At 66.2% G+C, this 21228-nt stretch overlaps 3 protein-coding genes across 5 annotated transcripts; 2 read left to right on the top strand and 1 right to left on the bottom strand.

Annotated features, from left to right (window-relative positions):
- The first annotated feature begins 41 nt into the window (after positions 1-41).
- On the top strand, positions 42-1086 carry GNG13 (G protein subunit gamma 13). Its single transcript, XM_037814128.1, has 3 exons — positions 42-120; positions 605-736; positions 911-1086. The coding sequence occupies exons 2-3, from the start codon at positions 639-641 to the stop codon at positions 1014-1016; spliced, it is 204 nt and encodes a 67-aa protein (XP_037670056.1). The 5' UTR covers positions 42-120; positions 605-638; the 3' UTR covers positions 1017-1086.
- CHTF18 (chromosome transmission fidelity factor 18) lies at positions 1050-8856 on the bottom strand. Its single transcript, XM_037814110.1, has 21 exons — positions 8735-8856; positions 8395-8542; positions 8107-8275; positions 7779-7871; positions 7638-7690; positions 7364-7511; positions 6814-7023; positions 6345-6442; positions 5989-6112; positions 5766-5914; positions 5578-5671; positions 5283-5381; positions 5069-5199; positions 4601-4766; positions 3592-3816; positions 3364-3513; positions 3163-3293; positions 1968-2106; positions 1769-1879; positions 1374-1428; positions 1050-1286 (listed from the first exon to the last, which is right to left on the bottom strand). Exons 1-21 carry the CDS (start codon positions 8835-8837, stop codon positions 1156-1158), a joined length of 2727 nt encoding a protein of 908 aa, XP_037670038.1. The 5' UTR covers positions 8838-8856; the 3' UTR covers positions 1050-1155.
- A 242-nt stretch (positions 8857-9098) lies between these two features.
- On the top strand, positions 9099-11266 carry RPUSD1 (RNA pseudouridine synthase domain containing 1). 3 transcript variants are annotated; one of them, XM_037814119.1, is made up of 5 exons: positions 9099-9150; positions 9310-9601; positions 9712-9814; positions 9900-10001; positions 10356-11266. In XM_037814119.1, exons 3-5 carry the CDS (start codon positions 9793-9795, stop codon positions 10742-10744), a joined length of 513 nt encoding a protein of 170 aa, XP_037670047.1. In that variant the 5' UTR covers positions 9099-9150; positions 9310-9601; positions 9712-9792; the 3' UTR covers positions 10745-11266. The 3 variants fall into 3 exon arrangements, with proteins under 3 accessions (XP_037670047.1, XP_037670046.1, XP_037670045.1); XM_037814118.1 differs by lacking the exon at positions 9099-9150 and having other exon boundaries at positions 9157-9447; positions 9521-9644; XM_037814117.1 differs by lacking the exon at positions 9099-9150 and having other exon boundaries at positions 9157-9601.
- Positions 11267-21228: the final 9962 nt, after the last annotated feature.

Genomic DNA, 21228 nt, shown 5'->3' with positions numbered 1-21228 from the left:
CGAAGCCAAATGGGAGGGGACGGGGCTGGGGCACCCTGAGGGCGCCGTGGGCAGCCGCCCCTCACCCTCGACGGGCTCACTTCCGGGCCTCATCCCGTGGCCATACCAGGCTGGTTCCAGGTAGAAACCAGGCTGGGAGGGGCGGGAGGCATCCAGAGAGACCCCAGGCAGTGGGGACCTACCCTGGGTCGGCTCAGCAGCACCCCCATCCCCCAGGCTCCCCCCTCTCCCATCAGTACAGGCAAATTACAGCCAAATCCTCGGGGCCGGCTGTGTCCCCACACAAAGCCGGATGGCAGAGGGAGCCCCGCCCCACCCTCACAGCCACCTGGGCTCCCCCCTGCAGCCGGGTTTGGGGGTGGCCCCCCAGCACTCTGCCAGGCCCCGCAGCCCCCTCGGGGTGGGGGCAGCCCTGAGAGTGGAAGGTTTACCTGCTGTAATGAGCCCCACGGGGGCACGCGGCGCACAGGGCCTCATTAGTGGGGCCTCAGCCCTGACCCACACTCCAGCACCCGAGGCCCCCGGCCCTGCTGGGAGGGCACCGCTGGGGGGGGGGCCACCAGCCGAGCCCCTGGCTGTACAGGCTTCCCCCCCGTGCCCTCAGCCCCAGGCTGGCCGCCGCAGACGCCCCCGACCCCATGGAGGAGTGGGACGTGCCCCAGATGAAGAAGGAGGTGGAGAGCCTCAAGTACCAGCTGGCCTTCAAGCGGGAAATGTCATCCAAGACCATCCCCGAGTGAGCACAGCCCCGGCCCCGGCCCCCCCCCCCCACCCTGCCCAGAGCGATTTACATCTCATTTGCCTGCGCCAGGTTCATCTGCATGAGCCCAGACCACACCCCGGCCTGGGGGGGGCCCACGGACCTGGGGAGGGGCTGAGACCCCCACTCACCCCGCCCTCCCACCCCCAGGCTCCTCAAGTGGATCGAGGATGGGATCCCCAAAGACCCGTTCCTGAACCCCGACCTCATGAAGAGCAACCCGTGGGTGGAGAAGGGCAAATGCGCCATCCTGTGACCCCGGCCCCGCCCTGACTGACGCCCCGGGAAGTGTCGTGTGTCGCTTTTATAAAGCCTTCCAAGGACCACGGGTCTCGTACACTGTGCACCGGGCAGGGGGCTTCCGGGGGCACGAGGCGGTGGGCCCCTCGCGGGCACTACAGCAGGTCCCTGACGTACAGGCTGCGGCGCACGGCGTTGGAGACACCCTCGCTGAAGCGGAACCACACGTCGCTCCTGCCCACGGCCGTGCCCAGGCGCCGCTCCGCCGGCTTGGGGGCTGCATCCTCTGGGGGCACCACACGGTGGTCCCGCAGCCACCCTCAGGGGCCCCCTGCCACCCACACCTGGGCTCACCGGGCACACCTGGGCTCACCTGGGCTCGGGGCAGCTCTCCTGACGACCACCCGCCCAAAGAAGTCTCTCTCCGGCTGGGGGCGGGGAGGGGCGGTCAGGGGCTGGCAGGGACAAACCCGGTGACCCCAGACCCCAGGGACCACCCTCCCCCATGACGCCAAGGGGAGGGCCCCAGACATTTCCCGCCCCTGCTTCCCCTCGATCCCTCTTGTGCAAAGGGGAACCCTCTGGGCTGAGTGTGTCACCCTCAAATCCACCTGCTCCCTGCCGGGCCGGGCCCAGGGTGGGAAGGGCTAACAGCAGCCCCTCGTGCACAGACGGGAAACCGAGGCCCAGGCAGTGCTGGGTCAGGTCAACGCCCGGAGCCCTGGGGGTTCAGAGCCAGCAACCCGTCAGCCCAGCCCCGCCCCTCACCTGCTCCTCGAAAGCTGCTCTCCTCACGATGTGCTCCAGCCGCTGCTCGTGGTTGCGGGGGGCAGGACGCACCCCTTCCTGCCCACAGCCCTCTGTCAGGTCCCCGTCCAGCTGCAGGGGCAGGAGCACAGCGAGGGTGGCTGAGTGGGGCCGTGCCGGGGACGAGGTCCCTCTGTGGGCGCTGAGGCCGGGGGCTCACCTGGGGGCCCGCCCGGGCCGAGGCCTCTGCCCTCCGCATCTTCTCCAGCTCGATCTCACGGGCGATGAGCTGCTTGGCCTGGTAGGTGAGCGGCCTGCGGGCTGGCAGCCCGGGGAAGCGGCAGATGTCCTCCACGTTCCTGCACTCAGGGCCGGCGGGGTCAGCGGGCCCCACACACAGGGCCCCGCCCACCCCCAGACCCCGGGGGCCGCAGCCCTGGGCACCTGCCTCCCCGGGGCAGGCAGGGACGAGCGGGTTAACCTCCTGGGCCCCGGTTCCCCCACCTGTCAGGGACCTCCCAGGGCTACGGGCCTGGGGAAGACGCCACATGGGTGGCCAGGGGCTCAGGCCCACCCGGAAACCCCTAAGAGAAGCTGCCAGAAGGGACCGGGCAGGGCAGGTCGTGATCCTCTACTTCTGAGGGGTCTTTAGCCACCCCGAGCACCTCGTAACCAGATCTCCAGCTCTGCCTCCTGCCACCCCACCCTGGCCCTAGCCCTGGGGCCCCGAGGCAAACACGTGCGACCCTCCTGGGGTCTGACCACAGACAAGGATCCTGGCAGGACACTGGGGGGGACACAGCGCCCGCCCCCCCCGAGCCTCGCTTCCAGAGCCGCTGAAAGGACCAGTCGCCATCTCCCTCCCGGGGCACCTGCCCTGTGGGGACGTGGTGGGCAGAAGCAGGCAGGTGTGTGAGCCGGCAGTGCAGCAGGGTGGTGGCGCCCAGGCAGCTGAGGCCTCCAGAAGGTGCAACCTCCCAGACAGCAGGGACGGGGCAGGATGGGTGACAGCAGAGGAGAGGGCTGAGGTGCCGGCGTGGGGGTCGCAGGGTGTGCGGAGGCCGCGAGGACGGGCGAGGATGGACGGCCACCTCGTGGCCCCTGTGCGGCAGCGCTCGGGGCTCTGCAGGGGACCCCACAGGACCCGGCAGGAGGGAGGGACGAGAGGCCTTACTGACACTGCCCAAACCCTGGAAACCCAGCGAGAGCTCGTAGAGGGTGGGGGGACCCCAGGACCGAGGCCTGCACCCGTCCTAAAGACTGAAGCCCCGGGGCAGCTCCTGACTGGCCTTTCTCCACCCCTGGGGGTAGTCTGGCTGCAACACCCCCACTTCGGGCCCCCGCTGGGGAGGGCTGGGCCAGAACTGCCCCCACTGACTGGACAGATGGGGAAACCGAGGCCCGCCTGTGCTCACGGCTCCAGCCTGTAGGTGTACTGCCCGTCGGGCGTGCGCTCCTGCCGGTAGCTGAGGCTGTAGGCGAGCATGGTGGCCACGAGTGCGGCCAGCTGCTGCTTCTCGCGGGCGCTGTACAGCTGCGTGCTCACCTGCGGGCGGGCGGGGGCTGAGCGTGGCCGGCCCCGCCAGGACCCCCGCCCGCCTCACACGGGCACTCACGGGGCGCAGCCTGGGCGCGAGGATGTCCAGCAGCAGACAGAGTGTGTCCAGGACGAGCGCCTGGGGCGCAGCCCGGCTGCGGGCGGTGGGTGTGGTGCCCGACAGCAGCGTCTGCACCAGGGTCTGCGTCCGGCTCAAGCGGGCCTGGGCCTGGGGTGACACCGGCCAGTCAGCTCCGGGCCACAGGGGGCCGCAGGGGGCTGCAGGCAGGGCGGGGTGGGCACGCACCTCCTGCTGGCTGCTGGGGAAGGCGAGGCGCGGCACGTGGCTGGAGGCGAGCAGCACGTGGAAGGCCACGGGCAGGAAGGGCGGGTAGCGCAGCAGCTGGAAGCTCTGGCCGTGGTAGGCAGCGCATGCCAGGAGGTCGTCGAAAGCCAGCCAGTCGAGGGCGGCGCACACGGCGCCCAGGCCGGGGTCCCGCAGCCGCAGCCGCAGGAAGTTGTCGTACAGGCCCTGTGGGGGGGCAGCTGTGAGTCCCAGCCGCCTGCCCCAGCCGCCGCCTCCAGGCAGCCCTCCCAGCCCACCAGCATTGTCCGGGGTCTAGGGGACGGCCACAAACACCCCCGAGAGAAGGCCACGCTGAGGCAGCCCCAGGACCCCACACCCCCAGCTGCCTCAAGGCATCGTGGGTCCAGCCCCCAGGCCGACCCTGAGGCGACCTGAACACGAGGATCAGCACAGCAGAATCGAGGCCACAAAGCCCCTGCCCATCTGGTTCCCCAACCCCCTGGGCTACACGGGCACAAACACCCCCATGCCAGGAGTTGGGGCTCCCGTTTGGGCACAAATCCTACAACCACTAATCCAAAGCCGATTAGGGCTCCGGAGGCAGTTTAGGCTCAGGCTTGGCAGGGTGGGGGGGGGAGGCTGCCAGCTGCTCAGACACAACCCTGGGCCCCCCGACCCCTCACCCCCATCCCACGTGCACCCCCCTTGCACGGCTCCCAGACAATCCTCAAACCAGAGCCGGGCGCCTCTGCCAGCCCCGCTGCCTTCCTCCTGCCTCCTGCACCCGCACTGGCCCGGCCCGGAACCCTTCCCCCGGCACCCAGGGCCACCCACACGGCCCTCGGCCCCCGCTCCCGCCCTCTCCCCACCCCGGGCGCCCAAAGCCTCTCCCACCACTGCCCGCTCCTTTGCTCGGGAGGGGCCCACTCGGCGCAGGGGACCTAGCCCCTGGCACCACTTCCCGGGGGTCCTCACCAGCCACGCGCCCCTGCCCCGGCACAGCAGTCACCTGGACCACCCTCTCGTGCTCGCCCGCGGAGGTGGCAACGTGCAGCACGTGGTAGAAGCGCTGGGAGGCCGTGGTCGGGGGCTCCCCGGTGGGGTGTGGTCCTGAGTCCCCGTCCCCACCCAGTAGTGCGTGGGCAGGCCACACGGGGTCCCGGCCCACCCCTCGCCTGCGGGGAAGGGAAGGAGAGGCACCGAGGCTGGGGGCAACAGGAGCGCCTGACCCCTACCTCCCCAGCCCCGGGGGCCCCCACAGCCTGAGGCCCATGTCCAACTAGGAACACTGCACCCCAGGCCGATCCTCCCCTGCCCCAGCACAAAGACGTGGGAAGGACACCCTTGGGCCAAGCCGGGGGGCCTGGGGTGCCCAACACCCAGGACCCCTCCACGGGCCCCGCACAGGCTCAGAGCCGACCCCGGACGGCGGCCCCCAGCCCGGAGCCACCCCCTGCGCTCCCCACACCCCACTCACCTCCGGGCCCGGGGCAGCTGCAGGACCTCCTGCCACACGGAGAAGAGACCCCGGCGCTGGTCCTTGAGGCCGACGTGCGTGCTCCGCACCAGCCCGAGGCTCAGCTCCCGCCGGCCCTGCCCGTGCAGGAACTGCCCCCGGGGGCGAGCAGGGTGAGCGGGGAAGGGGATGGGAGGGGGCAGGGGAGGGGCAGCCCCCCCGCCCGCCCGCCCACCTGCAGCGTGTTGATGCAGGCCCGGATGTCGTTGTCCGTCTTCTCACAGAGGGCAGCGAGCACGCCCGCGTCGGCCTGCATCCCGCGCTTCCGAGAGATCTGCAGGGGCAGGTGGGTGGGCTACACAATCCCCTTCCCCCAGGCAGCCCCACACTGCAGCCGCCCCAGGAGGACCCAGCTGGCTGCCGGCCTCCGTGCCCTGGCTGCACAGGGACGGGATGGGGGTGGACAGGCCTGCACCCCTCCTGCGACCCCCAGACGCAAGCCCACCGCCCGCCATCCCACCCCCACCGACCTCGAGGAGGCGCTGCACCAGTCGTGAGGGCAGCGTTGGGGGGATGTGGAGCAGCAGGGCCTGTTGCTTCAGCTGCCGCAGGGATGGCGCAAACCTGTGGGGAGAGAAGGTGCCACCGTGCCAGCCCCCAACCCACCCGCCCAGGCACGTGAGCAGGGCCAGCCCCCCACGCCCCGGGCCCCACTCACTGATCATTGCAGATGCAGATAACGGGCCGCATCAGCAGTGCCCCCTCCCGGCGCTGCCGCCCGGTGCTCCCGGGCACAGCTGGACCCCCCAGCTCTGCCCCCTGTGGGCCCCGGCGCTCCAGGATGCTCAGGAGAACGTTGATGGCGGTCTGGGGGGTGCAGAGCAGGGCTGTGAGCTACAGCCTGGGGGACGCCCGCCCACCCACCCGCCCGGGCGACGCACCGTAGGGGCCCCGTCGATCTCGTCGATGACCAGGCAGTTAGGTTTCCCGCCAGCACCCAGCACCGACTCCATCTGCGTGGCTGCCTCGATGCGCCTGCGGAAGGCCTCGGGGCTGCGGTCGTCACTGGAACCGACGGTGTGCCGTGAGGGCGGGGAGAGACAGCTGGAGCTCGTGCAGGCAGCGGCCGCATCGCCTGGCCGGCGTCCCCAGTAGGAAGCCCCTGGGTCCAGCTGCCGCACGATGTGACCCCACCAAATCCGGGGAGACCCAAGGACATGGCAGCCGGCTGCGCTGCACCTCAGGCCTCAAGCCAGGCCTTCACCCCGAGCCACGCCCCAAGGCTGCGCACGCTCACCTAGCGTTCATCTCCACCACAGAGTAACCCGCGTGCCGGGGGATCACGTGGGCCAGGGTGGTCTTGCCCAGCCCCGGAGGCCCACACAGCAGCACCACCTGCAGCCAAGCAGAGCACTGAGCCCACAGCCCACCCACGGGCAGCCCCCTGCCGACGGGAGCAAAGCTAGGGCCTCAGGGCGGGAGCGAGCCACGGAGGACCATGCAGCCGTCACCACGAGCGACCCCCCAAACCACCCACTGCCCACCAAGAGCATCCCAGGGAGGGGCGGGGTCTGCTGAGAGTGTCGGCTCTGTTCACGTCTTGCAGAAAACGCATCCAGGTTCTAACTCCTGCTATAAACACTACATGCCGAGACCCCGATGTTCTTGAGCCTAGAGAACTGAACCTGCCTTGTGGCCCCAGAGGCTGCACAGGCGCCGTCCATGAGGGCACATCCCCAAGGCCCAGAGGCAGGACAGCAGCTCACCTTCTGCCGGGGCCGCTGGCTCGGGTCCAGCTCGGCCTCCAGCATCTCCTCCAGCACCTGCTCGTGGCTCTTCCACTTGGTGGTGGCCGTGGCCTCCTTGCCAACCCGGGGCTGCTCCGTGCCAGGCCTGGGCTTCCGGACGGGCCTCTCACGGCCAAACACCACCACGTCCCACAGCTTCAGCCACTTGAGGAGGCAGCGGTTGGTGAACTGCAAGGGGGGAGGCGAGGCTCAAGGGCAGGTCCAGCCACCTGCTCCCCAAACAGACGCAGACCCAAGGCTTGGGGGTGAGCAGCTGGTGCCCAGTCACCCTGCCGGCGAGCACAGTGGGGTCCACCCTGGGCCCACATCCCTGGCCCACCACCCCAGGGCCACCCCAGCATCAGACAGGAAAGAAGCGGGGCAGAGGCTCAGGGCAGCTCACTGGGAGACCCACACACCAGCCCCAGCCGGGCCTTGGTTTCCTGCTTAGAGGTCAGGGGGAACCATATCCTCCCCAGAGCCCTGCGGGCCTCAGCCCACTGATGGCACCAGGACCCCCTCGCCTCACGTCGTCACTCAGCAGCTCCGTGTAGTGCCGCGGCGCGAACTCGTCCACCCAGAGCTGGTGCTGAGGCTCGCCTGTACCGCCGGCTTCCTCCGGCTCCTCCTCGGGGGCCCCCACGGGCCGGGCCTCCTCCCCCGATGCGGGCCTGAGGCTGGAGAGCACGGCACCCTGAGCCCGGCCTGTGACCCCACTCGGGGGCCGCCCCAACCCCCACCCGAGAGCACAGACTGGGGGTCAGGCCAAGATCAGGATGACGGGCTGGGAGGACCCCAGTCACCTGCGGAGAGTGTCCGAGAGCTGCTGGGCCTCCTGCAGCAGCCGCTGCCGCCGCTGTGCAAACACAGAGGGCCGGGATCAGCTCAGCCCAAATGCCAGGGGTGCCTGGGGCCCCTCCCAGCCAGGGCCCGGCCGACCCCACCTCGCTGTCCACCTGCTCCCTCAGCGAGGTGAAGGGCACGCCCAGCAGGTCCAGCCGGCCGCAGCTGCGCCACGGGACGCCGAGGAGGGGGCTCTGGGCGGGGAGAGCAGCGGTCACCTGAGCGTCCCTCCCGACAGTGCCCAAGTGCACGGCGTCTGCTGGCTGAGGAGGGCGGGTGCCCCTCTCTAGCCAGGGCAGGGGGGACCAGGATACGTCTTCCAGGGTCCCTTATGCCACGCCAGACCCTGCGTCACCACTCTCCCAGGCAGCTTCTCTCTCCCCCGGCCCCGCGGTGCACCCCCATGGCCTGCACTGCCCGTGGCCCCACCTGCACCCCCGTGCCCGTGGGGTCGGCCCGCAGCACGAGGAAGGCCCGCTGGCCGCCCGTGGACGTCACGTTGACATAGTCCTCCAGGACCGGCGGCCGCCGCAGGACGGGGTTGCGGGCGGCCGGCAGGGCCCAGGCGAGCTCCGCGCCGGCACCAGCGTCCCGGGGCCTGGAGAGAGGGAACGGCCCGCACAGGGATCTCCAGCCCCCGCAGGCCCCGGGCAGGCCCCTCCCGGTGCGACCCTCCCAGCGGCCACCGCACGTGGGGGACACCCGGCGGGCACACACCCATCGCCCCGCAGCTCCTCGGGGCGCTCGGGGCTCGGCAGGGGCGTGACCAGCAGCCGGGAGGCGGGAGGCAGCGGCTCCTCCGTCTCCTCGGGCCCGAAGTCCGGCCTCTGGGCCGCCTCCAGCCTGGGCCGCTTGGCCGGGGGAGCTGTGGGGACACACGGAGGGAAGCGGCCGCCCGCCCGGCTCTCCCGGCCCTGCCCGCCCCGCTGCGCTCGCCTCGGGCGGCCGGGGGCGCGGGCCTGACCGGCAGCGGCCTGCGCAGCGGCGGCCGCCTCCTCCCGGCAGCCCTCCCTGGTTCCGGCGCCGGCGCGGTCCTGCCGCGGGGCGCCGCGCCCACCTTCCAGCTGGGCCAGCACCTCGAGCTCGGCCGCGAACCGGCTGTGGAAGTCGTCCTCGGCGCCGCGCGGCTCCGGCTCCAGCTCCGGCGCCGGGTCCTCCATGGCCGCCGCGCGCGCCGAACCTCCCGCGCTCCGGAGCCGCCCCGGCGCCGCCAATCAGCGGCCGGCGTGCTAACGGCGCTCGCTATTGGCCGGCGGGCCCGGCCGGGGCGGGGCGAGGGTGCGCGCGCAGGCCCGGCGGGTCAGGCCCGCCCCTTCCCGCGCCCCAGTCGCCGAGGCGGCTTCGGCCCCGCTCGCCATTGGTCGACAGAGCCGCCCGTCCGCGGTGAGGGGCGGGGCGGGGCGGGGCGGGGCTGCGCGCGCATCCCGGCCGGCCGGCGGCATCGCGGGTGCGGACGGTGCGGCCCGGCCGCAGGTGGGTCCCGGGCCGCGGGAGGGGCTCGGGGTCGGGGCCCGGGGTGGGAGCCTCCCGGGAGGCCGCGCCCTCTGGAGCCCGGGGCGGCCCTGCGCGGGGCCCGCCGGCCGCCGGGATGGAGCCGGGCAGCGTGGAGAACCTGGCCGTCGTGTACCGCAGCCGCGACTTCCTGGTGGTGAACAAGCACTGGGACGTGCGCATCGACAGCAAGGCCTGGCGCGAGCCGCTGACGCTCCAGCAGCAGCTGCGGCACCGCTTCCCCGAGCTCGCCGACCCCGGCACCTGCTACGGCTTCAGGTGGGCGGGCAGGCCGGCGGGCGCCGCGGGGCAGCGGGGAGCTGCCCGGCCGACCCCGCCTCTGCCCCGCCAGGTTCTGCCACCAGCTGGACTTCTCCACCAGCGGGGCGCTCTGCGTGGCGCTCAACAAGGCGGCCGCGGGCAGCGCCTACAGGTGCTTCAAGGAGCGGCGCGTCGCCAAGGCCTACCTGGCGCTGGTGAGGCTGCGTCCCGGGGCGGGGGCGCGGGGCTGCCCGGGCCGCGTGTGACCCGCCCGCCCTGCAGGTGCGGGGCCACGTCCAGGAGGGCAGGACGACCATCAGCTACGCTATCGGCAGGAGCAGCGCCGAGGGCCGCTCACACACCATGTGCATCGAGGGCACGCCGGGTAGGGGCAGGGCCCAGGCGAGGGGCCCCGGGGAGGGGCCGGGGCGAGGCCGGTCCTCCGCCCTCACACCAGCCTCCCCGGCCAGGCTGTGAGAACCCGAAGCCGAGCGTCACGGAGCTGGTGGTGCTGGAGCACGGGCTGTATGCGGGAGACCCCGTCTCCAAGGTGCTGCTGCAGCCGCTGACAGGTGTGCCTGGCAGGGAGGGGGCGGGCGAGGGCCCTGTGTTGTGAGTAGCTGGGGAAACTGAGGCACAGGTGGAGCCGACTGGCTGAAGCCTCCCCGGATCACCGGCAGAGCTTGTCCTCCCTGGCGCTTCTTGTCTGGGACTGGGAGTCTCGTTGGCCTTGGGTCTGGTAGGAGAGGACAGGGATGGTTTCTGTGCGGTAGGGTTGCTGTGGGGGGCTGAAGCTGCAGATGGGAAACTGCTGGGCAGAGCAGCTGACTTCTCTGAGGGGAGCCAGGTGTGGGGGTACAGGCATGGAGCCCCCCCCAGCCCTGACCGCCCCCCAGCACTGGCTGACCCCCGTCCTCACCCTGCAGGCCGCACCCACCAGCTGCGCGTCCACTGCAATGCCCTGGGGCACCCCGTGGTGGGCGACCTGACCTACGGGGGGGCCGGGGTCCGGGAGGAGCAGCCGTTCCGCATGATGCTGCACGCACTGTACCTGCGGGTGCCCACACCGGCTGAGTGCGTGGAGGCCTGCACGCCAGACCCCTTCCTGCCCGCCCTGGATGCCTGCTGGAGCCCCCAGACCCTCGTGCACTCGCTCGACCAGCTCATCCAGGCCCTGCGAGATGCCCCCCACCTGCCGGACCCAGGCACACCCCCCCCACTGCCACCCCTGCCCCCCAGGCCCCCCGAGACCGAGGCGCAGCGGGCCTCATGCCTGCAGTGGCTGGCCGAGTGGACGCTGGAGCCGGACGGCTGAGGGGCAGCTGGGTGTGAGGTTGTCACTGCGGACTGGGGGGGGGTTCCGAGAACCCCCACCTGCGCCGGAGGCAGCAGGAGCAGAGACTAGGACAGGGACGTCGCTGCGTGACCCACGGGGACGGCGAGGCCTGTGTGGTCACGGACAAAGGCCCGGCAAGGGGCAGCAGCTCGTCTGAGCACCCAGCCAGCCAGGGCAGGACCGGGACTGGGGTGCCATTGGGGGCGGCCGAGCCCACCCCCCCCCATTCCCCATCCTGCTTGAGCCCCCCTCTGCAGGCCTCACTTTCCTCCCCCGAGTCCGGGGTGGGTGGTGGGGGTGGGCAAGGAGCCCCCACCTTGCACAGCCCCGGAGCATGCACGAGAATTGCTTGTCTTTTGGAATTTTCTGGGTTCCCAGCTGCGTGTCCTGGAGGTTGTCAGCCCTTGGTCTGTGTGACCCCGAGCCTGGGACCCCACAACAAATCCACCCTGCTGCTGCTGAACCCCACGGAGCAGGAAATAAACTCAGTGATACAACCCACCCCTGAGCCTGAGTGTGTGTCCCGGGGGGACCCGGACCCTTCCCTGGGCAGAGCCCATGCGGCCCCTCGCCAGCCAGGCACGATCGTGTCAGCCCCCCAACCCCGCTCGCTCGTCGTCCCTCCGACAGTCGCACTCGCCAGCGCCCCCACCCAGGCCCCGGGAGCGGTTCATCGTACTTCTGGCACTTTCTAGCTGACCTTTCCTGCTTTCCCGTTCCCCTCTGACATCGGGGCTCGGGACCCCAGGGCAGGCCCAGCGTGCCACGTCTCGGGGAACATTCCCCAGTGTCCCCGAGGGGCTTGGGCCCCAGGAGCCCCCCTCACAGACACCCCACCCTCTCGGGGGTCGGGGCTCAGCAGCCGTCACACCGTCGCCCACCCGCAGCCTGTCGGACTTCGTCCCACAGAGCCCCTCCCCACAGGAGTCCTGTCCCGTCACCCCACGGGACACGTACGGAAGTCTCAGGCCCGCTGTGCGCTCTGAGGCTCGCACCGCCCACCCCAGGTGTCCCTCAGGCTCTGGGAGGGGGCGGCCCCGGCTGGCCAGTGGTCCTTGGGTTGCACGAAGGTGCCTGCTCCAGTCTCTGGTCGTGGGGTTCGGGGCCTGCCCTGACCTGCCGTGACTCGTTTCCAAGTCCGGTCACGTTCTCGGGTCAGGGTTGGGGAATCAGCCCCCGCAGGAGCGTGCAGACCAGGCCGGGCTCCCGGGCCACGTGTGCCAGGGGCCTCCGCCACGGCCCTTCGGGACCCTCCCTCTCAGGGCTTGCCCAGAGCTCAGGGAGGGTGCTGCTGCCGGCTCACGGGTCAGCTCTGCGGGGGTGTGGGGAGCAGCCTGGCCCCTGGCCCAGCCCCTGTGGCAGGACGGCAGCCGAGCAGTGACCGAGTACCACCCAGGAGAGCTGGAAACGAGGTGCAGCATCTGGGGCCAGAGTTGGGGTTCAGCCTGGTGCAGGGGGCCCAGCACCCAACCAGGGCTGAAGATCTGTGGGCACCACGGCCTGGGCAGTGTCGGGAAGTCCCTCCTGCAGTCTCACCTCCAGCTGCCAGGTACAGCCCGGGCCCGGGGCCCCTGAGTTGGGGCTACTGCAGCCGTGTGACCAGCCGAGCCCCTGGCTACAGCCTGGAGTCCCAGGCAGGCTCCCTGGTGGGACAGGGAGCAGATGGGCAGCCCAGGCTGCCCACCGTGGAGGGTCCCGCACAGCCCCAGTGCCCATGGGGTTGGCGTGGGCCCTGTGCCAGGCCCCGGGTACCCCAACAGGCGCTCGGACACAGACACACGGATGGGTCTGCCCCCTGGCCTGGGCACCCGCGGCGAGGGGCACAGGCTCGTGGGGCCACGCAGGGAGGGATGCGCTGGGCGCTGCCAGCTGTGAGCTCACCGTGCCCCCCGAGGCCTGGGAGCAGGTGCCCGCTGTGCCTCAGGCCCCAGGGATTGGCCCCACAGCGTCACCGTGAGCCCGCCCCGCCCTGCGGGTGCCAGGCTGGTGGCAGCGCCGAGAAGCACCCGGGAGTGCCCGCCGAGCCAGGCATGGAGGTGAGCGGGGAACCTGCGCCCTGGTGGCCCCCATGGCTCAATGCACACCTGCACAGGGGGACAGGCTCCAGGGGCGGCGAGGGCTGGTGCCAGGGGGGCTGGTTCCAGGGGGCCTGGGCACCCTCCCCTGCCTCCCTGTGTCCCCCCCGTCCCGGGGCAGAGCTGGAGACGGGGTGGGCCGCTCGGCAGGCTGAGGGGCTGCAGCCCCCTCCCCAGGCACCCTCCCTCCCCTGCCCGCCCGTGTTTGTCGTGGTTAGTTGGCGACGCACAGCCGGGGGGTCCCCGGAGCCCTGATCTGTGATAAGAAAGGCCCCAAAAGGCCCCATCTGACCCGGCCCCTCCTGCCGCTCCCTTTTGTTCCGAACAATGTGCTGTTTACGGGTCGTGCCCATGTGACCCCTACACTCCTCCAGCTCATCCTGGACCTGCTGCCGTGACCCCGGCGACCCCTGCCCTGGGACAGCCCCAGCCAGGACGCCCAGCGACTGCGCGGACATGGCCCCCGGAGCTGGTGAGGCGGGCCCTGGGGATCGGGAGGGCAGATGGGGGGTGGCGGGGGGCCCTCGGCGCTGAGACCCCCACCCACCCCACAGGGGAGCAGCACATCCGCTCCATCCGGGCGGGACTCGGCCACCTGGGGGGCTCTGGGGCAGCCCGGGGGGTGCGTGCTGCTCACGGCCCTGCTTCTCCAGGGGTCCTGGCGGGCCCGAGCCTGGCCCTCCTCGTGTCACTCGTGGCCCACTGTCCTCACGGGCTGGACGCCAGCACAGCCGCCCCGGGGCTCAGGTGGGTCCGGCCAGGGCCCCGTCCCCATGCCCTCCTGCCGCCTCCCGTCTGCCCTCACCCGCATCCTCACCCGGGACCCGCAGCCCCAGCCCCTCCCCACACACCCTCGCGTCCTCCCGAGCCCCCAGGTTCCTTCCTTCGGCCTGAGGCTCAGCCCCTCCTGGAGCCCCCGCCCTGTGCAGGGGCTCACTGCCTCTTCCTTGGGCACGATGCCCACCAGGTAGCCGGGCAGTTGATCGGGCTGGGCCCAGCCTGAAGTCCCAGCAAGAGGCAGGTGGCTGAGGGGCTTTGCTGAGGCCCCGTCCCATCCCCAAGTCCCTTGGCGATCAGCTGGGGTCCCTGGAGGTGGCCCAAGGGCAGAGCCTGCTGGGGTGTCGGTGGGGGTGTCGGGGAAGTCCCCCCACGACCAGAAGCCAGCCCCAGCCCGGGGCTCCTGGGGAGAGGGAGCGGGCAGGTGGGTGCGTGAAGAACCGGTGCCGGAAGCAGGGTGCTTGCCCTACGCCAGCCTCTCCGCGCTGGGAGGCGGCTCCGAGTCCCTCCTCAGTCCTGGGTGCTGCCCCTGGAGCCCCTGCCTGGGCCACCCACCCTCCCCATCCTCGCCCTCACTGCCTGACCCCGTTCCGCCTGCCCCAGTGCCAACACCTCCCTCCTGCGAGACTTCTGGTGCCAGCCGGCCAGTCAGCTGCCCCGGGGCCAGCTTTCAGCCCTGGTCCGGAGGATGGAGTCACAGCGGGTCATTCTCAGGGCCTGGCAGGTGAGCGCGGGGCCCCAGGCAGGGCCGGGGGAAACAGTAGCGCGAGGGCTGTGCCGCGGCACGGTGGGCTGTCTGCAGCCGGTTTGCCAACCTCCCCTCACCTGCCCCACAGCTCAGGCCGCCCTGGTGTGCAGGACGCCTCGGCTGCTCTGAGGCCCCAGTGTCCTGCTGGGCCCACTTGGGGCCGTTCCCAGGCCTGCAGTCGGTTCCCCACAGGCACCCCTGCTGTGGGTTCTGCCGACGGGGAGGGGACTGACCCCTGGAGGTGGCTCCCTGCAGGACCCCCTGGGGAGAGGGGCTGGCCAGGCCCGCCTCGACCCACGCAGAGTCAAGCACTGCCTGCCCCGAGTTTTGCCTTGTTTTTATTTAAAGCTATTGCTCTATAAAGTCATCATAATCATATTCAAGGAAAACTGGAAAAAGCAGGAAACTGGAAAGCTCCAACTCTCCAGGGAAATGCCAGGTTTGGGGCCTTTCCCGCCAGTCCCTTCTCCCTGAGTGTCGTTTGGTTTCAGCGTCACGGAGGTCGAGCCGCCCAGTGCCCCCTGCCCTCTGCCCCCTGCCCCGTTGCCCTCTGCCCCCTGCCGCTGTGCCATTCCGTGGCCCCAGGCCCACCCCTCCGGCACCATGACAGTCCGAGGAGCTGATTCCGAAGTCTGCAGCCCCCTGCGGCCGGCACTGGCCCCGTCACCTCTGCCCTGAGGCCGCACCTACCGGGTTCCCACACGGACGGTGGCGTCCTCGGTGGATCTGGGGTTTTGTAAGGCTCCTTCCAGCTGCGATGGGCAGACGTGCCCACGTTGGAGACCTTGAAGATACTGAGAAGCCCAAGGGCGGAGATGAAAGCTCCGATAACTCTGCCACTCGGAGCGCGCCCCTGTCCGTTTGAACGTGCCCCGCAAAGTGTCCACCACTGCCTCCCACGCGATAAACGTCTCCAGAAGCAGCCCGGCTGTGGCCTCTCGCTGCTGACCGACGGTTTCCTTTTGCGGGGCACTTGGGGGCTCCCGGGGGTTTCCCGGCAGTGGGAAGGCGTCCTGGGTCCTGGCTTCAGCCTCGCCAGGGCTCTGAACCACACGTGCGGCCGTGCTCTCGCCTTCAGCTGCCAGCCGCCTGCCCCTCGGCAGCACTTAAAAGTCCCCCACGTGAATGTCTTAAAGCCATGGGTACTTGTTAAGTTGCTTTCTGGAAGGTTCTGTGGATTTTAGCTTTTACGGGAAGGCATGAAGGGCTGGTTTGGTCATGTCCTCGCCAGCACTGGGCTTCACCTTTTAGAAAACTTGGCAACAAGAGAAAACGTTCCGGAAGTTTCCAAGCCTGCGTCCTGGGGGACAAGGGGGCTCTGCTGCCTTGCCACGGCAGCACCTTCTGGGTTGTGTGGGAATTTGGGGGTGTCTTGTTTTCATGCACACTCAGGAACCCATAAGTGCCTTTACAGGCTGACTTTTCCTAAATCAGTGGACCTCGTTTCCTTGGAGGGGGTTTAGGTTCACAGGGAAAGAGCAGACAGGAGAGCCCACCTCCCCGCACGGTTTCCCCGGTTGTGGCCGACTCGCGCTCGTGTGGTGCGGCTGTTGCGACCGATCGATCGATGCTGAGGCGTCACTCGCTGAAGCCTGTCTCCACCGGGTCCCGAGCCATGACGAGCGTGCCGGGCCCGGCATCCACCGTCGGTCACGCCAAATCGTTCCACGGCCTTCAAAACCCCGCACGCCGCCTGTTCGCCCCCTCGCCCCTGGCAGCCGCCGGTATCTGCCTGTCTCTGTGGTTTGGCCTTTTCCAGAACATCCTGCAGCCGGAACCAGTGTGTGGCCGCCTCAGACTGGCTCCGTTCACTTAGCCGTGCTCCTTGCAGGCACCACATCTTTTCAGGGCTTGATAACCCGTGACTTTTTATTGCTGAATAATATTCCACTGTCTGGAGGGGCCACCGTTTGTCCTTTTAAAGGACCTTGCGGTTGCTTCCAGTTTCGGGCAGTTAGGAGTATGACACTGCTCTCAGCGTTCGTGTGCGGGTTTAGTGTCATCACAAGTTTTCAACTCCTTTGGGTAAAGAGCCGGAGTGTGATTGTGGGATCCTGTGGGACGGCCGCTCGGCTTTGTAAGAAACCAGCGGACAGTCTTCCAAAGTGGCTGCGCCGTTGCGTGGTCAGCAGTGACTGTCCGCTCCCGAGAATGCCTGTTCTCCAAAACTCACCAGCCATCGGTGCTGTCAGGCTGAGCACTTGCTTGTTTTATTTTTATTTTAGTTGTTCTAATAGGTGTGGAGTCATAATTCATTTTAATTTGCAGTTCCTTAATGACACATGATGTTGAGCATCTTTTCATGTGCATATTTGCCATCTGTATATCTAATTGGGTGAGGTGTCTGTTCAGATATTTTGCCCATTTTTTAATTGAGTTGTTTGTTTTCTTACTGTTGTGCTTTAAGAGTTCTGGATATATTTCAGGTGCAAGTCCTTTATCAGACTCGTGTTCTTTAAACACTTCCTTCCACTCTGTGGCTCGTCTTTTCAGTCTCTAACAGTATCTTCACAGAGCAGAAGTTTTTAATTTTTATCAAATCCAACATCCATTTTTTCTTTCATGGAGCATGCTTTTGGTGTTTACCTAAAAAGTCATCACCAGACCCAAGGCCGCCTACATCTTTTCCTGTGTTGTTTTCTGGAAGTTTTATATTTTTGTGTTTTACATTTAAGTCTGTGATTCTTTTTGAGTCCATTTATTGAGAATGGTGTAAGGTCTGTCTAGGTTCAATTTTTGGTTTTCTGCATGTGGCTGTCCAGTTGCTCCCACACCATTTCTTGAAAAGAATTTCCTTTCTCCGCTGAATTTCCTTTGCTTCTTGGTTGAGGACCAGTTGGCTGCATTTGCGTGGGTCTGTTTCTGGTTGTTGGTCCCTCTCCGTGCTCCCAGCTTTCCGGTAGTGCAGGCACGTCAGCCCGGCTCTGGCGCCCTTCGGGTCGTGCTGCTCACTCTGGGGGAGCACGCTGCCTTCCCTGCAAACTTCAGAAACAGTTTGTCAGTGTCCCCACGAGAAACTGCTGGGACTTTGGGACTGCGCTGAAGTATAGACCTAGCCGTGAAAATGTGCTTGCCCTCCGTTTATTTAGATCCCCTTCGGTTTCTTTCATCATAGTTTTGTAGTTTTCCTCATATGGATCTTGTTTTTTTGTTGTTGATAGATTTATTTCTAAGTACTTTGGGTTTTATACCAATTTAAATGGCATTAAATGGTATTGTGTTTCAAATTTCAAATTCCAGGTGCTCACTGCTGGCATGTGGGAAAGCAATTCACTTTTGTATATTAACCTTGTATCCATCGAACTTTGCTGTAACCACTTATTGATTCTGGGAGGTTTTTGTTGTTGTTGTTGTTGTTCTTTGAAGTTTTCCTAAACAATCAGGTCATCTGCAGACAAAGACAGGTGTGTTTCTTCCTTCCCCTTCAATATGCTTTTATTTCTTTGTCTTGCCTTATTGCACTAGCTAGGCTTCCAGTATACCGTTGCACTACCTGTTAAGTGTTATTGTAAAACAGACTTAGATTAGTTATAAATGTATTTTGCAAACTCTATGGCAACCACTGAAATTGTTTTTAAAAGAACTATAACTGATAAGCTAAAAGAAGAGAGAAAATGGAGTCTTACAAAATGCTCACTTAAAACGCAAGAACGCGGAATAAGAGAGGAAGACAGAAACAAAGAACACGTGCAACTAATAGAAATCAGTTACAAACATGGTAGATATTAATTCAACTCTATCAGGAGTCACTTTAAATGTGAATGGTCTAAAGACACCAAATAAAAGGCAGAGACTGACAGAGTAGATAAAGAAGAAACCTGCTCTAAGTGTAAAGACCCAGAGAGACTAAAAGTAAAGTGATGGAGAAGGAGATACCATTTTAACACTAACCAGAAGAAAGCTGGAGTAGCCGTAAGGGGCTTTGATTATAGATAAAGGGATCAGTTCACCAAGAAGACATAGCTGTCTGTTTGCACCTGACAATAGAGAGTCAAAATATGTGGGGCAAAAACTGTGATAGAACCACAGGGAGAAACAGACAATCCTTGACTGGAGCTGGAGGCCTCAGCAGCCGCCGTCACAACTGGCAGATCCTGCAGCAGCGAGGGTCCGGTTGGCCCGAGCAGTGCCAGTGCCGCCCAGGTCTAACTGGTGTTTAAAGGATGCTTCACCCAACCATGGCAGCTCGCACGTCCCTCTCGGAGCACACCCCAGGCCATAAAGCACACCCCGACACATTCGAAAGAATGGGGATCACACAGACCAAGTAGAATCAAAGAAGAAATCAATAACAAAAGATTACAGGAAAATCCCAAAACATCTGGAGATTAAACATCACACTTCTAAATAACACATGGGTCAAAGAAGAGTCTCGAGGAATTTTAAAAATATTTTGAACTAAACGAAAACAAAAATACAAATTGTCAGAATTTATGGGAAACAGCAAAAATTGTGCTTAGAGGGAAATTTGCAGCATTGAATGTGTAAACTTGAAAGGAAGAAAGATCTAAAAGCAATAACCTACGTGTCCACCTTTGGTAAACTAGAGAAAAAAGAGTGAGGTAAACCTAAAGCAAACGGAAGAAAAGAAGTAATGTAAAATAGAGCTGAAGTCATTGAAGTTAAAAACAGGAAAACAAGAGAGAAAATCAACAAAACCAGAAGCTGGCTCTTTGAAAAGATTTAAGTAAAATGGATGAACTCCTTCCCGAGTTCACCAAGGAAACGGTATCAGGAACGAAGGAGGGGCCTCGCCACTGGCCCCGGGTACATTAAAAAGGATAAAAAAGCAGGTTTATGACAACTCTTGCCCACGAGTTTGACAGCTTAGATGAAACGGACCAGGTCCTTGAAAGCCCGAGTCCACCAACACTCGCTCGGGGAGAGAAGTCGTCTGAATCTACCAAAGAAACTGAGTTGATAATTAATAACCTTCCGAGGCTGATTTCTTCTAATATTTGCCAGGAGTATGTTTTTCCGTCCTTTTCCGTCAGCCTTCGCGTGACCGTGTTCTAGGTGTGTCTTGTGAACCGCGTGTGGGAATTCCAGAAGCTCGGAGAGCCTCTCTGTTGCAAGGCTGGTTCACGCGTGCCCGTCGGGTCGGCTCTCCCGGGCCCGGCTGCCCCCGGCCGCGTCGTCTTCCCCGTCCCTGCCTCACAGTCGCCCCCTCGGCCCCGTCGCGTTTCCTCCCGACGCCCACTCCCCGCTTTGCTTATTTTGTAAGGTGCAGCCCGTGTTCTCTTGTCAATGCGACGAGGCAGTAATGTGACAAATGTTATGATATTGTCTGCAGGAAATGCTTGTCTCATCTGTTTTTTGCCTTTTTTTATTGATACTCAAATATTTTCACTATTCTTTTCAAGCTTACAGGTGTCCTAAATGTGTGTGGTCAGGTGACCCTCTTCCCCCGGACCCCGGGCTGTGGCAGCCCCCCTTCTCCAGCTCCCTCGGGGATCCTCCCGGGCAGGCGTGCGGGGTGGGGCCACCCCAGGAGCCCCCACCCGGTGGGCCTCTCCCCAGGACGAGATCCCGGCAGGGGTCTCCCCGAGGCTGGGCTACTCTCCTTGTCCACTGGGCACCCCCTTTCCCGTACACGTCCGAGCAGGCGCCGCGGGCTGCAGGGCAGCAGGAGGGCCCCGGGGGACTGCCTGAGAGTCCCTGAACTGGCCGCACTCGGCCGGCGGGGGAGGCAGGCCGGGAGGGGGCAGCTGCCAGCAGGGAGCTGGGGTGCAGCTGGTGAGCGGGAGGGGGACCAATAGCCCGTGTGACCCCTGGGGTCACCCTGGACGCCGAAGCCAGCGAGGACACGGCTGCTGCTGGGCAGCCAGCTCGGGGGCTCCAGGCAGGAGGGGGCAGGGGCTCTGGGGCAGGCGGGACCCCCACTGCAGTGAGAGTGCGAGTGACCCTGCACCCCGCCCAGCTCAGCTGCCTGGCAAACCTCGTGGCCCAGCACGGCCTCCAGGACGACTTCCTGCAGCACCCGCCAGACCTGCTGCTCTTCTACGAGTGAGTGACCCCTGGCCGCCACCCCAACCCCGACCCCGGCCCCAGCCACCCCGACCCTGGCACCACCCCGAGCCCTAGCCGTCCAGCATCACCCCCAGCCTGCGGGACCCCCGCCCCCCGCCTGTCCCCGACTGCCCCTGCCCGCCGTCCGCAGCCTGAGCCGGGTCCCGGAGGCCGACTGCAGGGCCTTCACGGGCCGCGCCGCCTGGGGGGACACGGAGCTGCTGACCAACCTGCCCGACCAGAGGGTCGGCCTGCGGCGCGCGGCCCTGGCCTGCCTGGTAGGCCCCGGGGGGCAGGGGGATGGGCCAGGCCCAGGCTTCTGCCCGCACTGAACCCCTGCCTCTCAGGGGGGACCCCGGCCATGGCTCAGCGCCTCTGACCTGCTGCTGCTGGGGGTGCTGGTATGTGACATGGACGCGTCCAGCCTGGCGGCCGCGGACCCCCACATCCTACAGAATCTGCAGCACTGCCCCCGGCTGACCGCTGCCCAGCAGGCCATCCTCAACACGCTGCTGGCCAGCGGGAGGACCGAGCTCGGGTGGGTGGGCTGTCCATGGCCAGGAGGGACCGCCAGGGGCCAGGAGCTGCCAGGGGGCTTGTGGGTCAGAAAGGACTACAGCCCGCTGACCTCTGACCCAGCCCCAGCCCCCTCAGCCTCTGGGGTGCAGGGTGGGGGGAGCAGCAGTGGCTGTGGTGTGTCCCCTCCCCTGAGCTGCACCTGCTGGGCGAGGATGTATGCGAGCCAGGAGGGGTGGGCAGCTCGGGCTGGGGCGCTGCCTGGGCTCCCCCCAGCCCCCCGTCCCTTGTACAGGCCTCCCGGCTCCTGGGACCTGGAGGGGCTGCGGGCTCTGGGG

Source organism: Choloepus didactylus, chromosome 21, assembly GCF_015220235.1.
Source record: "Choloepus didactylus isolate mChoDid1 chromosome 21, mChoDid1.pri, whole genome shotgun sequence".
Classification (NCBI taxonomy): Eukaryota; Metazoa; Chordata; class Mammalia; order Pilosa; family Megalonychidae; genus Choloepus; species Choloepus didactylus.
This window is presented reverse-complemented; position numbering and strand designations above follow the sequence as displayed.

Coding starts and splice junctions, on each gene's coding strand:
- GNG13 (XM_037814128.1), top strand. CDS start 639: ATGGAGGAGTGGGACGTGCCCCAGATGAAGAAGGAGGTGGAGAGCCTC. Junction 737..910: donor TCATCCAAGACCATCCCCGA/GTGAGCACAGCC, acceptor TCCCACCCCCAG/GCTCCTCAAGTGGATCGAGG.
- CHTF18 (XM_037814110.1), bottom strand. CDS start 8,837: ATGGAGGACCCGGCGCCGGAGCTGGAGCCGGAGCCGCGCGGCGCCGAG. Junction 5,382..5,577: donor TGGTGCAGCGCCTCCTCGAG/GTCGGTGGGGGT, acceptor CTGCCCCTGCAG/ATCTCTCGGAAGCGCGGGAT. Junction 4,767..5,068: donor CAGCTGCCCCGGGCCCGGAG/GTGAGTGGGGTG, acceptor CCTTCCCCGCAG/GCGAGGGGTGGGCCGGGACC.
- RPUSD1 (XM_037814117.1), top strand. CDS start 9,266: ATGGAGCCGGGCAGCGTGGAGAACCTGGCCGTCGTGTACCGCAGCCGC. Junction 9,602..9,711: donor GCCGCGGGCAGCGCCTACAG/GTGCTTCAAGGA, acceptor CCCGCCCTGCAG/GTGCGGGGCCACGTCCAGGA. Junction 9,815..9,899: donor GTGCATCGAGGGCACGCCGG/GTAGGGGCAGGG, acceptor CTCCCCGGCCAG/GCTGTGAGAACCCGAAGCCG.